This window comes from Eubalaena glacialis, chromosome 19 (assembly GCF_028564815.1).
Source record: "Eubalaena glacialis isolate mEubGla1 chromosome 19, mEubGla1.1.hap2.+ XY, whole genome shotgun sequence".
Lineage (NCBI taxonomy): Eukaryota > Metazoa > Chordata > Mammalia > Artiodactyla > Balaenidae > Eubalaena > Eubalaena glacialis.
The window spans coordinates 50,581,350-50,594,025 of NC_083734.1; the positions used below are offsets into that span (position 1 = coordinate 50,581,350).

General features: G+C 50.2%; 1 protein-coding gene across 10 annotated transcripts in view; it reads left to right on the plus strand.

Annotated features, from left to right (window-relative positions):
* The window catches only part of B3GNTL1 (UDP-GlcNAc:betaGal beta-1,3-N-acetylglucosaminyltransferase like 1), a 113,997-nt gene that overhangs the window by 41,964 nt on the left and 59,357 nt on the right, over window positions 1–12,676 (plus strand). For all 10 annotated transcript variants that reach the window (XR_009698248.1, XR_009698249.1, XR_009698251.1 and 7 more), the window contains exons 5-6: window positions 2,093–2,158; window positions 12,303–12,398. Coding sequence is in view for 6 of the 10 variants with exons in the window: in XM_061175159.1 (XP_061031142.1) it covers window positions 2,093–2,158; window positions 12,303–12,398 (162 nt within the window). In the remaining 4 variants the exon portion in view is untranslated. The remainder of the gene's footprint in view (window positions 1–2,092; window positions 2,159–12,302; window positions 12,399–12,676) is intronic.

Consider the following 12,676-nt stretch of genomic DNA (forward strand, 5'->3'; position numbering starts at 1 on the left):
GATAATATTAGCTGCTCTGTCTCCCAACTATAGAAGATTGTGATAAATATCAAAAAAAGAGTGTTGTGTTTTGTAAATGGTGAGGTGGATTGAAAATACAATTCAGTCCTGAGAAGATGCTTCATTTGTTCTACAAATATTTTTTAAGTCCAGCCAAATACAGGAGCTGAGCTGGTCCACACAAGATGCCCCATCCCAGTGGACATCTTGGTGCCATTGAGTAAGTCTGGGAACTAGAGGCCAGAAGGCTTGTGGTGTGGTTCCTGGGGCGCTTGCCTGGGTTTGCAGGAAGTGGGGCTTGCATGTGTGGTGGTGCCACAGCACAGGGTCCCAGAGGAGGTCACGCTGTGAGCAGAGACTAACCCTAACCCTGGCCCCGACCGTGGCTTCCTCTACCCTCCCCGCTTTCTCTTTGAAATACTGGCCTGGTCCTGTGCTGACTTGTGCACCTTCCCACACGTAACCAGGAGTCGGGACTGGTTTAGGAAACCTCAGAAATTTGTAGGATTCTGCGTGAGGCCACCAGACACAGGGCCACTTTTCAAGAGTTTGATCAATAGACCTTCCCTTTCAGGGAAATTTCCCTGCTTTTGTCTCTGCCCTGCTGCCTTGCTATACCCTTTGTGGGAGAGAAATAGGCTAAACTCTAGCATAACTTCTTTTTATCCTCCTCTCATCACCCACCCTTTTCTGCTTCAGTTTTCCTTGTTTTCCTTTTTAAGATTCCCAGCTGTGGTTGACCATGCACATGCCTGCAAGCGTGTTCCTGATGGGAGCCAGGGAAGGATTCAGGCCTGGAATAGCCAACTTCTCCGCTCCTGTTCTGACAGCTTCCTCCCTGCATTTCTGTTCCCGCCTTCACACCTGCTTCCTGCCTGCTGAGGGCGCTACTGTGCCTGGAGGGGCCCCTGCCCTGCCTGTCCCCCTCCTTCTCCCTCCTCCCCCTCCTCCCCCTCCCCCTCCCCCTCTCCTCCTCCCCTCTCCCTCCTCCCCCTCCTCCTCTTTCAGCACCTCCCTCCCCACCTCCTCACATTAGCCACAGGCTTCCTCCCAGCTTACTTCATCCACAGCTCGTTTGATTAGCACAATGCTCATGAGGCCATTTTGCAGAAATAAGAGATACAAATACAACTCTTTTAGTTTATCTTATTGCTCAGTTTAAAGATAAATATCCTCCCAATGACATAGTGGGCATATTTGTACCTTTAAATAAAACACTGAAATCTTTTTGATTTTTTATCAATTTAAAGCACTTTTTAAAATTGTGAGATGGAACATACCTATAGAAAAATACACAGAACATACATGTACACTTTAAAGATTAATTAGGAAGTAAATACACGTGTAACTACCACTCAGTCAGGAAGTACTGCATTGCTAATACCTTAGAGGTACACCCTGACTCCCTCCCCACAAAGTCATCACTCTTCTGACTTTGGGATTATAATTTTCTTGCTTTTCTTTATGATAGTTCCCATTAAGTGTATATTTCTTAAATAATCAGGTTAGTTTTGCTTGATTTTGAGTTTTAAATAAACGGAATAATACTATGTATATTCTTTTGTCTTGCTTCTTTCACTCAGCATTGTGTCTGTGAAATTCATTTATGTTGTGTGTAGCTGTTATTTAATTTCACACTTGAATGGTATTTGACTGTAGAAATGCGCACAATTTATTTACCTGTGCTGGTATCTGTGAACATCGGGCTGGTCCCCGATTTGAATGACGCTGTGGTGAACGTTCTGTACATCTCTTCTGGTACATACGTGTAAGACTTTTTCTGCCCATGTGGTGAAGTTACTGGGTCTTGGGGATCTGAGTCTCCACCTTTCTGGACGTGCCCCGCTCTCTTCCCTGGGTCCTCATCCCTGCCAGCCGTGTGAGTTCTGGCTGGAATTGTCCAATTTCCCGCGTGTCCTACACTGCAGCCTGGGTACTCATGTTTCCCGGCCGACTGACAGGGTCATGGGCTGCTGGGCAGCATCCGAACTGCCTGTTCTGGTCTCTTGCCTACTTTGCTGTCAGGCTGTCTGTCTTCTTGCTTGTTTGTCAGAGTTTCTTCCAGGAGTTTAAAATGTGTTCTCTCCTGCAGGACGACGTGATGATGCCTCAGAGGGTGAGGCTGCAACACGCAGCTGCTGTGCGACACCCAACAAGTGTGAGTACAGATGTTTCTGCATGTTTCTGCTGCATTGTTACACCTTTTGGTAGAACTGCCATTACAGCTTTTTAGATTAAGATTCTTGCTTAGGATAGGAAGAGTCAGTTTGTAATCAGACTGCCCCCTTGGAGAATGCTGTGTGCCTGGTGTGTCTGTGCACTCAAGGGTGTTTTCCTTTGAAGGAAAATGTGCTTCTTGTTTTGGGTAGCACTGGTTACTTTCAAATGGGTCCAAAGTATTTTTTTGGTTTGGTTTAGTTTAGTTTGGTTTTATCAGCATTTCAGAAGCTGTGTACCTTGAACATGAAAACACAGGTTGAGAGCTGTAGGGTGTATCAGTTAAAAAAAAAAAAATTCTATTAGCTACATAACCTCAGACTACGTTCTCATCTTTAGAATGGCCTCCCCTTTGGCCCCCATGAGCCAGGCTCTCCAGGACCCGTCCTCCTTGGCACTCGCTGGGTGAGAGCTCACTTCCCCCCGCAGGAGCCCCATTTCAGGGAGCGTCTCCCACCCACTTGGACCTGGGGGGCACATCTCGGGCCCATGGATTACTCGCTCCCGTGTGACTCAGGGTCAGGGGTGGCCCAGGCGTTGAACCCCAGAGCTGGTATCTGACCACAGAGCCCACTGCTCAGATCTCTATGCTGAAATTTTAGTAACAACATCTTTGAATTACTGTCATGATCACTGGTTTTGAAAGTGGGAAGGAAAAAGGTCTGGAACTGTCTTAAGATACATGGTGTCTGATTGCCTGGGAACAGCCTCCGGGTTTTGCTCACTTCTGCTGCCGTGCCATGTCCATCCACGTCCACACACTAAAGCATCTCCAGGCCACGTGCACACGAGCCCCTGGGATCTGATCCCAGGTGTTGGTGGGGCCTGAGACTCTGCATTTCTCATGGGCTCCTGGGCGCTGTGTTTGGGGTCCGACTGCCTGGCCACTGGGCCTTCACGAAGGAAAGCGCCTGTTCATGGCACAGGGCTCAGGGCTCAGAGAGTGGACCCTGTGAAACGTGTACTGAGTTAAGACAAAGGCTCAAATATACACTTCCTTCAGATACAATTTCTCAAGGAGTTTGACGGACGTTTGTTCACCCAAGATGAATTCTTTCTCTTCCAATAGCCCCTTATTTTGGAGCTCTGAATTTAGCCCACTGATTTTCTGCTTCTAGGAAATGTAGCCCCTCATGCTCTGTCTCCAGCTGCCCAGCCCCTGCACACCTGACAGTGACTCGGGACTTGGCTGTCATGTAAACAAACCTACGCACTCTGCCTGAGGGCTATTGTTGTCTTTTCATGGAATAGGTGATGTTTTACAGCCTTAAGTTTGATGCTGAGGATTCTTATTCTCAGAATTGTAATTGCCCTTATATTGCTTAAATTTAAACATTGTTAATGTTAACATGTCCTTGGAATACGCCTGTAAGAAGATAAAAATGGCCTTCGGCTACTTCTTGAGAGGCCACGCCACTGCTCCTCAGGCTGGAGCTTCCAGAAGGCTAGATGTGAGGGAGGTTCAGAAGTGCCCAGCTGCCTCTTTATTGAGAAGTGGCCCTTCGGCCGAGGTAGCATCGTGGGGGCCAATGCACGCCCTGGGGTCTGATGGCAGGGGGCTAGTGTCACCTGACTCACCAGGACTGCTGGAGTCCTTGGGCCGGTTCCCTAGGGCCCAGAGTCCGTTCTTTGACCAGAAGGTCAGGAGTGGTAGTAACTAGACCAGCCTTCGGGGAGGGGCCCACAGCCTCTTCTCTGGCCCCACAAGCCAGCACTGCCTACCCCAGCGCCCGCCCCCAGCGCCCCCAGGTCCACCCACAGCATCTCACAGGTCTGCTCCTCCCAGCAGACTCCCCTGCTCACTGACCAGGGCCTGGGGGTTTGTGTGTGTCCTTGCCCTGAATGGGGCTGGGCTGCAGTATCAGTCCCTTTTGGGGTTGTGCCAGTGCACCACGCCAGCCTGCCTGTGAACCTGCTCTGTCACTGGGTCCTGGGCACCACCCCCGTGAGGCCCTGGGTGCAGCTGAGGGAGAGGTCAGAGCCAGAGGTGGGTGACCCGTGGAGTGGTCTCCATGGCCGTGAGGCCACTCAAGCTCATGCCTTGGTGGTCTGACAGTACCCAGCTCCTGGTGGGCAGTGTGGCCACGTGGTGCCCTGGCCACGCCACCTTGAATGGCCCACAGCTCCATGTCACTGGGTCCTGGGGTCTGTGCTGTGACGGCCCCGCTGGGGCTGCAGGTCTCCACGTCGTCGACTGCCACCAGCTTCCTCCAGGACTCTGCAGCCTCAGGGCCAGATGGCAGGCCCGTGCTTCTTCGGACCCCACTCTTAACTATGGTCAAGGGTGAACAGGACCCCAAGTGGCCCAAGGAGACCTGCCAAGTCCTGTGCCTCTCTCTTCATGGTCCCTCACCTCAGAGGTAGTGTTGCGGTGCCCAGACCTCTGGACCCAGAAGTCTTGCTCGTCAGGTGCCACAGGATGTCCTCAACACGGTGGCCAGCACGACGAGAATGTCCAGCGTGCAGACCAGTGAGCGATGTGAAGACAGCAGAAAGGGTCCCAAGTGCTGACTCACCGGTGCAGCATGTGAGCGGGACGTCTGCTTCTGCAGGGGTGTGTGGGACCAGCACCCCCTTCCTTCAAGCCTCCAAGGTGGCCCAGTCTCTGCTTTTTCCCCAGGATGTGATATTGTATTCGATTTACGCTCGAGGCTGCGATGGCCTCCACCTGGCCCTTCTCTTACACTAGCCCCTAATCACACCCCAGGGAACCCGTGGGAGGCTCGGCTGGGTGCTAAGCCTGTGCTTTCTGGTTACACGTTCAGGAACCTGGAAGTGGTCACTGGTGGGACCTGTGTGCCCATGAGCCCAGTTTATTACCTGACTTGTGGACCCTTACTCCAATGGGCGTGATGGGTCTGGTGTCCCCTGGGCCCTTGTGTCCAGCTGCTTCACATGGTCAGTGTCCCCTCCCGGCCTTAGATCCTGCATCTTCGGTGCATCTCCCCTGCCGTCACAGGTCCATCCTCGTGGGTGGGGCCTCTCCTTCAGCTGGTGGGTCTGAGTCTGAGAACTGGCCCAGATCTGGAAATGGTCAGGGGTGATTTTCACAGTTTCCAAGCACTTAGAATATATTCTACATTGAAAAAAGAATTTTGTCTGAAGAATTTTGTAACCAGTGTATACATTGTAGAGAGTGAGATACTTTCAGATACATTGTCCGCCCCCCCTTTTTTTGTGTGTGATTGGTTCACATGTGAAGTTACTTTTGGTTGTTCTCCATGTGTAAGTTCAAAGACCTGGAAATCTAGGGTTATATAAGGAATTTGGAAAAAATGTAGACAGTGTCAGTTAATCTTAATTAAAACACATTGGCTTGTGCCTTTATAAAGTTCTAGGTTACAGCTTTTCTTGCTAACCTTGTATTAAGTGCACTTGATACTCTGCTCCCAGCGCTGGAGCACCTGTGCCCCCTCCGGCATCACAGGTTTGCAGCGAGACCAGGGGTTCAGAACAGTCCTGTTGCACCAGAACAAAATCAGCTTTAGAAGGGTTGTTACTGTAGTGCTGGGTTTTTTAAAAGTCATGATCTACAAAAATCTTGATTTGCAGTTGCTGGTTGGTGGTTTTGTTGATTATATCACATTGTTTGGAAAGAATGAAATGAATGCTAAGTATGTTTGTCCTTGGTCATTACTTCTTTAAGGCCATTTATAAGAAAGCCATTTAATTATGAGGGTGGCAGCTTCCATAAATTGTGCCGCTGCATATTCTCTGCAGAACTTCTGAGATGTTACATGTCAGGCGTCACCGGTGTAGAATTTCTCCACCCACTTATTGAGCATTTTAGAGCAAGGATCCGCTCTGGGACAGGAGTTGGGTGGGGTCAGGGAAGCGGCTGTGTTTGGTCTGGGCCCCTCCCTGGGGGTTCACCCGCGCGCGGACGGAGGTGAGAAGCTCTGCATTCTCAGGAATATGGAGGTGTTGAGGATGAAGGTGGGAAGGAGGCGGGGAGCACCTTGCAGAGGTACAGGGCACCCCAGAGCTTTTCCAGCACACGTGGGCGGGTCCTTCCCCGTGGCCTCAGGACAGGCCGATGGCAGGACTTCCCTACGTCCCCGATGTGAGTCTCCAGGGGGCTCGGGAGGGGTCCTCAGTGACCTGGCCTGGCTCGGAGTCGGCGACAGGCTCATGCCCACCATGCCTGGTGGGAATGCAAGGCGGGAAGCAGGAGCTGTGGACCCGTTTCTGCCTTCAGGTGGCGCCAGGGCCGTCACCTCATCTCCGCTCAGCGCAGCCTCTTCCTGCCCTGTGAGTGCAGCTGCTACGGCCTCTGTCCGCTGAGCGGCACTGAATTGGTCAGGCTGAGCGTGTGCCCTGGGAGTGGCACACGCGCTGCAGAGAGGGCACAGCTGTTTGAGGGGCCGGTGAGGGGCTCATGCTGGCACGAGGTTGGGAGGCCGGTGGGTCTGCTGTCAGCATCTGAAGCCCGGCGGACGCTGCGCCACTTCCAGCTCCGTCCTCACCGCACCTTGGAGCGAGCACCGTCCATGTGCCCAGTGGAGGCCGGGAGAAGTGGGGCGCAGATGGGGGCCTTGCTCAGTCACTCAGGACGGAACCTGGTGCTGGGCCCTGTGGTCCAACTCTGCCTCACAGCGCAAGAGACCGGCTGGGGAGGCCCCTGGCCCGCGGTGCCCAGGGGTGGGTTTGCAGGTGGCGGGGGAGGGGGCCTCTGCGTCCACGGTTGGCCCTGACGGAGCCTGGGGGGTGGGACGTGCTGCAGGCCAGGTACGGGTCTCTGGGAATGCTTGATATTTGGAAGGTGGGCATGAGGCAGGAGGAGGAGAGGGTGACTGGGGCGCTGCGGGGAGGCTGCAAGGGCCCTGCTGAAGACGGACCCGGTCCAGCATAACGTGCTGGAGCAGGATGCCCGGGAGATATGAGCCAATGAGGGCAGCTCCTGTCCTACCGTCTGGAGAAGTCTCTCAGGTTAAAAATCACAGCGACAGAGCTCGTGTTCCTCCACATCTGCCCCACGTTGATGTGACCGCCACACGTGAAAAACACATGTCTGTGCATTTAGGTTTTGTGGAGCGTGGCCTCCACACACCCCAGCCACATCTGATAGGTACCGTTCCAGACGAGTAAGCACAGGTGAGCCTCTCAGGAACTAGAAGGTGTTTGAATGGCCATATTTCCTAGTGGCAATTGTTGTCCAGGTAAGTAGAAGTTGATCAATAAGTAAAGTCATTTTTTAGAAAAGATTTTTGATGACAAGAAGCATTTGGGAGTATGAAATAAGGAAAATAGTTAATCTAACTTAAAATATTAAAACACTGCTTCCATTCCTAAATGTATCCACTTAAAGTATTTTAAGGATTGGGTCCATAAGACAATTAGGAGTTCTTAATGAAATCTAATTTTAATTTATATTTTACATTTTAGTAATCTTTATGCATAAATATAAATTAGGAACTAATTTCATAAGTATAGCTAATTGATAAAATTATAGCCTTACATTTCTCTTTTCCCCCCCCTTTTTTTTTTCATCTTCAGACCATGGTTCTGAAAGCCCTGCTTAGAGGAACCCTCTAGCAACACCATGAGGATGGTGGGTGGGGAGGATGGGCTGCCTTCCTCTCAGAATTTGTGTTGCCGGGTCCCGGGTTCATTTTATAACTTCCCTACTTGAGTTTGCTGTGTGGGTCTGCAGTAACAGTTCTCATTTCCATTAAGAACTGAGGTTAGTGAAGTTTACAAAATTCAGTTTCTGAATAAGATCTTGCAAATGGGTGCTGATCCTAGCAACGTCCAAGCCAAGCCGCCCCAGAATGGCACACCTCCTAACACGGCCACACTCTTGTCCCTTCCCTGCCTGCTGGTTTTCTCTGTTGTCTTTTCTATTTTATTGACTTTTGCTTTTTATTACTTTGTTCCTTCTGCATTGCATGTAATTGGTTTTCATCTCCCGGCTTGTGTTTTGCCTCGAACCTCTTTCCTCCTGGTTTCCTCTTTCCTACCTTTTGGTTTTGTTTTGTTTTATGATTCCATTTTATCTGTACTATTGCTTTATCAGCTATCCCTCTTTGTTTCATTATTTTTCAGTGGTTGGCCTAGGGTCTGCAATGTGCATCTTACCCCTCACACACTACTTTAAATAAATGGCACTTTTATTAATAAATAAATGGCACTTAAATGGCACCATCTCACATGGAGCATAAGAAGATTACAAAATTACATCCTGTCACACAGTTTATGCTGTAAACTCCACAGTGTTTGCTTTTATTTTTACCAAAGTCAATTATCTTTTTTTTTTTTTAATGCACACCGTGAGACCTGTGAGTTTCGGGGGTTTTTTGTTTGTTTGTTTGTTTGTTTAATTAATTTATTTATTTATTTTTGGCTGTGTTGGGTCTTCGTTTCTGTGCGAGGGCTTTCTCTAGTCGCGGCGAGTGGGGGCCGCTCTTCATCGCGGTGCACAGGCCTCTCACTGTCGCGGCCTCTCTTGCTGTGGAGCACAGGCTCCAGATGCGCAGGCTCAGTAGTTGTGGCTCACGGGCCTAGTTGCTCCGCGGCACGTGGGATCTTCCCAGACCAGGGCTCGAACCCGTGTCCCCTGCATTGGCAGGCAGATTCTCAACCACTGCGCCACCAGGGAAGCCCAGTCAATTATCTTATAAAGAGGTTGCACATGGGAAAATGTCTTCTGCTTTTACACATCTGTTTACCATCATTGCCACTTGCCATTCCTTGGTATAGATCAGGTTGTTTCCTTCTCCCCGGAGAGCTTCCTTCATCTTTTTTTGTAATTTAAGTCTTCTTGTGATGAAGAATTTTGGCTTTTGTTTTTCTGAAAAAGTATTTCTTTTGCTTTAATTTTTGAAAACTATAGTACTTGGCTAATGAATTCTAGGTTGAAGTCATTCTTTCTTTAAAGACGTCTCTCCCTTGTCTGGTTTCCATTGCTTCTGCGGAGAAGTCTGCTGTCATCCTTATGTCTTGTTCTCTGTGTGTAATAGGTGTTTTTCTCTGACTCCTTTTAAGATCTTCTGTTTAATACTGTTTTTCAGCAATTTGATTATGATGTACAAGCATGAGTTGTTTTTTTTTTTTAAAGGTTAGCTCTGCTGGGGCTTTGTTGAAGTTCTGGGATCTGTGGTTTTATAGCCTACATCAAATTTTGAAAAATTTTGACCATTATTTCTTCAAGAATTTTTTCAGTCTCCCACTCTTTGGGTTCATTCAGCCTGTGTCTATTGAGCACCGACTGTGTACAAGGTACCGTGCTGGCCTGGTGTCCACAGTGGTCTGGCGTGAGGGCAGGGCAGACAGCACAGGAGAGGAGCTTGGCATCCCACTGCAGGTGCCTCTTTTGATGGTTTGCCTTTATCTGCCCTGTGGTCCAGGCCAGCATTCTTTTAAAAAATGTTAAGGCAAACAAAATATCCTCACTTTTGTTCTTTGTAGACCAGCACTCACGGTGTTCAAAGCCTCAAAGAACAGCCAGCCCCCAAAGCTCCAGCTTCATTTCGTGTTCACCTAATCCTCCTTCTCCATGTGAGACCCCACCCAGCGTGGTTCAGCCTTCATCAGAGGCAGAGAATGGAAGAGGAGGTTTGGGGTGGGGGCTCAGGCACTCACCGTGGAAATAGCACAAGTCAGCTCATGTCCCAGGAAGACCACGTCTGCCGCCCCTCACGGTCTGGCTGGAAGTGTGGCTTTCGGCGCGGGCTGGACTGGGTGGCACTCTGCTGGTCTGCCGCCCCCAGCAACTGTTCATGACGCAGCAGTCATGGGGCCGGGGCCTGGGTGTCTGTATAGAAGTTAAGCCTCTTCATCTTCATGTTTGGGAATACTTTTGAAACAGGATTTCTACCTCACAGCTTTGATCCACATTTTTGTTTTTTGACTCAAAATCTTTCCTGTTCAGCAATCGAATGCAAGACAGTGTCAACAGGCCAGAAAACAGATGGAATAGAGAGTTTAAAAAAAATACGCTTCGGTCAGATCAGGTGTGGTACCTCGCAACTGGGCAAGGTGATCATTCAAGGGCTGTTCTGATTTACAGCTGAATTTAGTATGTGTTTTTAGGAGAAATATATGAAAAGTTCACACATAGAATTCAGCAGTATGTAAAAAGAATACAGACCTATGGCCAAGTGTGTTTTATCCCAATCAGGAAATGGATGAAAGACATGAAAGACGCTTCCCTGGAAGGTCAGGCAGATGAGAAATTAGCCCCTGGAAGGAGATTCAGCCTTTTGAGCCATCGGGGGTGCATGTTACAACCACGACAAGGTACCACACACACCTGTCGGAAAAGCCAGAATAAAACACACGGCAAGGATGCAGGGAAACTGGTCACACACGCTGCCGTGGGGATGGAAGTGGTGCAGCTGCTCGGGAAAACAGCAGTTTCTTTAAAAATTAAACATGAAACTACCATACGACCCACAGTCACGCTCCTGGGTGTTTATCCCAGAGAAACGAAGACTTGACATTCACACAAAAACCCCTGTGTGAGTGTTTGCAGCAGACGAATAGTAATAGCTTCAAACTGGAAACAGCCCAGGTGTCCTGTAGAGGGTTAAGCTGTGGAGTATTTTTCAGCCAAAAAAGGAACAAATCTCCAGGGAATCACCGAGTGAAAAAAGCCGATCTTGAAAGGCAACACACAGTGTGATTGCATTTATGCAATGTTCTTGAAAAGACAGAATTACAGCACTGCAGTAGCAGGTTCACGGCTGTGAGCTGGGTGGGGGGGTGGGGGAGAGGCGCAGCTATAAAGGCACCACGAGGGGTCCCTGTGGCCGTGGAAACGCCCAGGGTCCCTCAGCCCAGTGGAGGCCACGTGTTGGCTTTTCAAGATGTTACCATTAGAGGAAACCGTGTAAAGGCTACATGGGATCTCTGTGTATTATTTCTTAACACTACATGTGAATCTACCATTTCTCAAAAAAAAAAAAAAAGCTTAATTAAAAAAAAACACAACAAACAAGGACCTACTGTATAGCACAGGGAACTCTACTCAATATTCTGTAATAACCTATATGGGAAAAGAATCTAAAAAAGAATGGATACATGTATATGTATAACTGAATCACTAAAAACAAAACAAACAAACACACAACAAAATTCAAGCAAAGCAAGCAAAAACCTTCTCAAAACTCTCAGTAGCATAACTGCATTAATATAAATTAATCATCATGTGTACGTGCTGTGTATTTTAGAGCAAGATTTAAGAAACTCAAATATCGTGGGGTGACTTTTGATAGTTTCTCAGTAAGGAGACTTGGGCAGTGATGTAGGTTTGCCGACCACTCTGACCTTCCTCACCGTGTTCCTCGGCGGTCAGGGAGGTGGAGAAGGCACAGCCAGGGGATTGGAGGTTAGTGTCGTTTCCCCGAGGCCAGCCAGCCTGTGAGAGCCTTACAGGACCCTCACCAAGCGACAGGCTCTCTGCTGCCACGGGCACCCCGGCTGCCCTCCCCCAGCCAGAAAGGAGGAGAAAGTCCCCCTCCTGCTGCTGCGAGAGGTCCCTCCCTCAGAAACCAGCCCGTTCCCTGCCTCTGAGCCCTGGAGCTGCTGGTGTCTGAGCATCAGGACCCCTGATATCTGCGGCAGGAACCATCCTCTCTCCAAACCTGCCTCACTGACCAAAGGGCCGGAGCTTTTACCTCTGAGCAGTCTTAGAGATGTGTAAACGCGCTGCAAGCAGATACCCCAGCAGAACGTGCAGGGGGGCTTCCCTAGGTGCTGGGGCACTGTCGGACAGCAGGACAGGGCTGACGGGGGTCAGCGTGCAGAGCTGGGTATGCGGAGAGGGGATCGTGTCCATGGCCAGGAGGAGGCAGGGCTGGGTTCCAGGACCAAGGGCGGAAGAAGGTGGTGATGCAGGGTAAGGAAGAGGATTTAGAGGACGGCTAGCGCAGATTCTTCCTGGGATGGGGTGTGCCGTCTGGTGGCGTCGTGGGGCGGGGGGCCGCTGTGGCAGCCTAGACAGAGGGAGGCGGCCGGGGAAGTGAGCTCTTAGGGCTGCGACTCTTGTTTATTTAGAGGCTGGAAGGAGAAAGTTATTGAGAAACGGGGCTGTTCCAGCAGCTGCAGTGGATTTCTTTTAAGTCCTGTTTGTTATTGTTTCACAGATTATCGGTTGCCAAGTGAGGAGGGAGCCCCCCAACTCCACCGAGCGATACACGCGGTGGATCAACCAGCTGGCGCCCAACCAGCTGCTCACCCAGGTACGCCTGCCGTCTGCGGTTGGCCCCGGCCTCCCCGAGAGGGACTTTTCATGCTCTTAGCACCTGTGTCTGCCTGCCTCCTGGGTGCCAGGCACAGTCCGGTAGGCGCTCCCTGGAGATGGGGGACGGCGTTTCAGAGGAGCCCGGCCTGGGAAGGAGCCGGAGCCAGAGGGCAGGTGTGGAGGGCCCGGCTGGAGACCTGGGAGCAGGGCACCTACAGGCCAGCCACGTAGGCTGAGGTGGACGGATTCAGAGGGCAGGAGGCAGGGGCTCAGGCA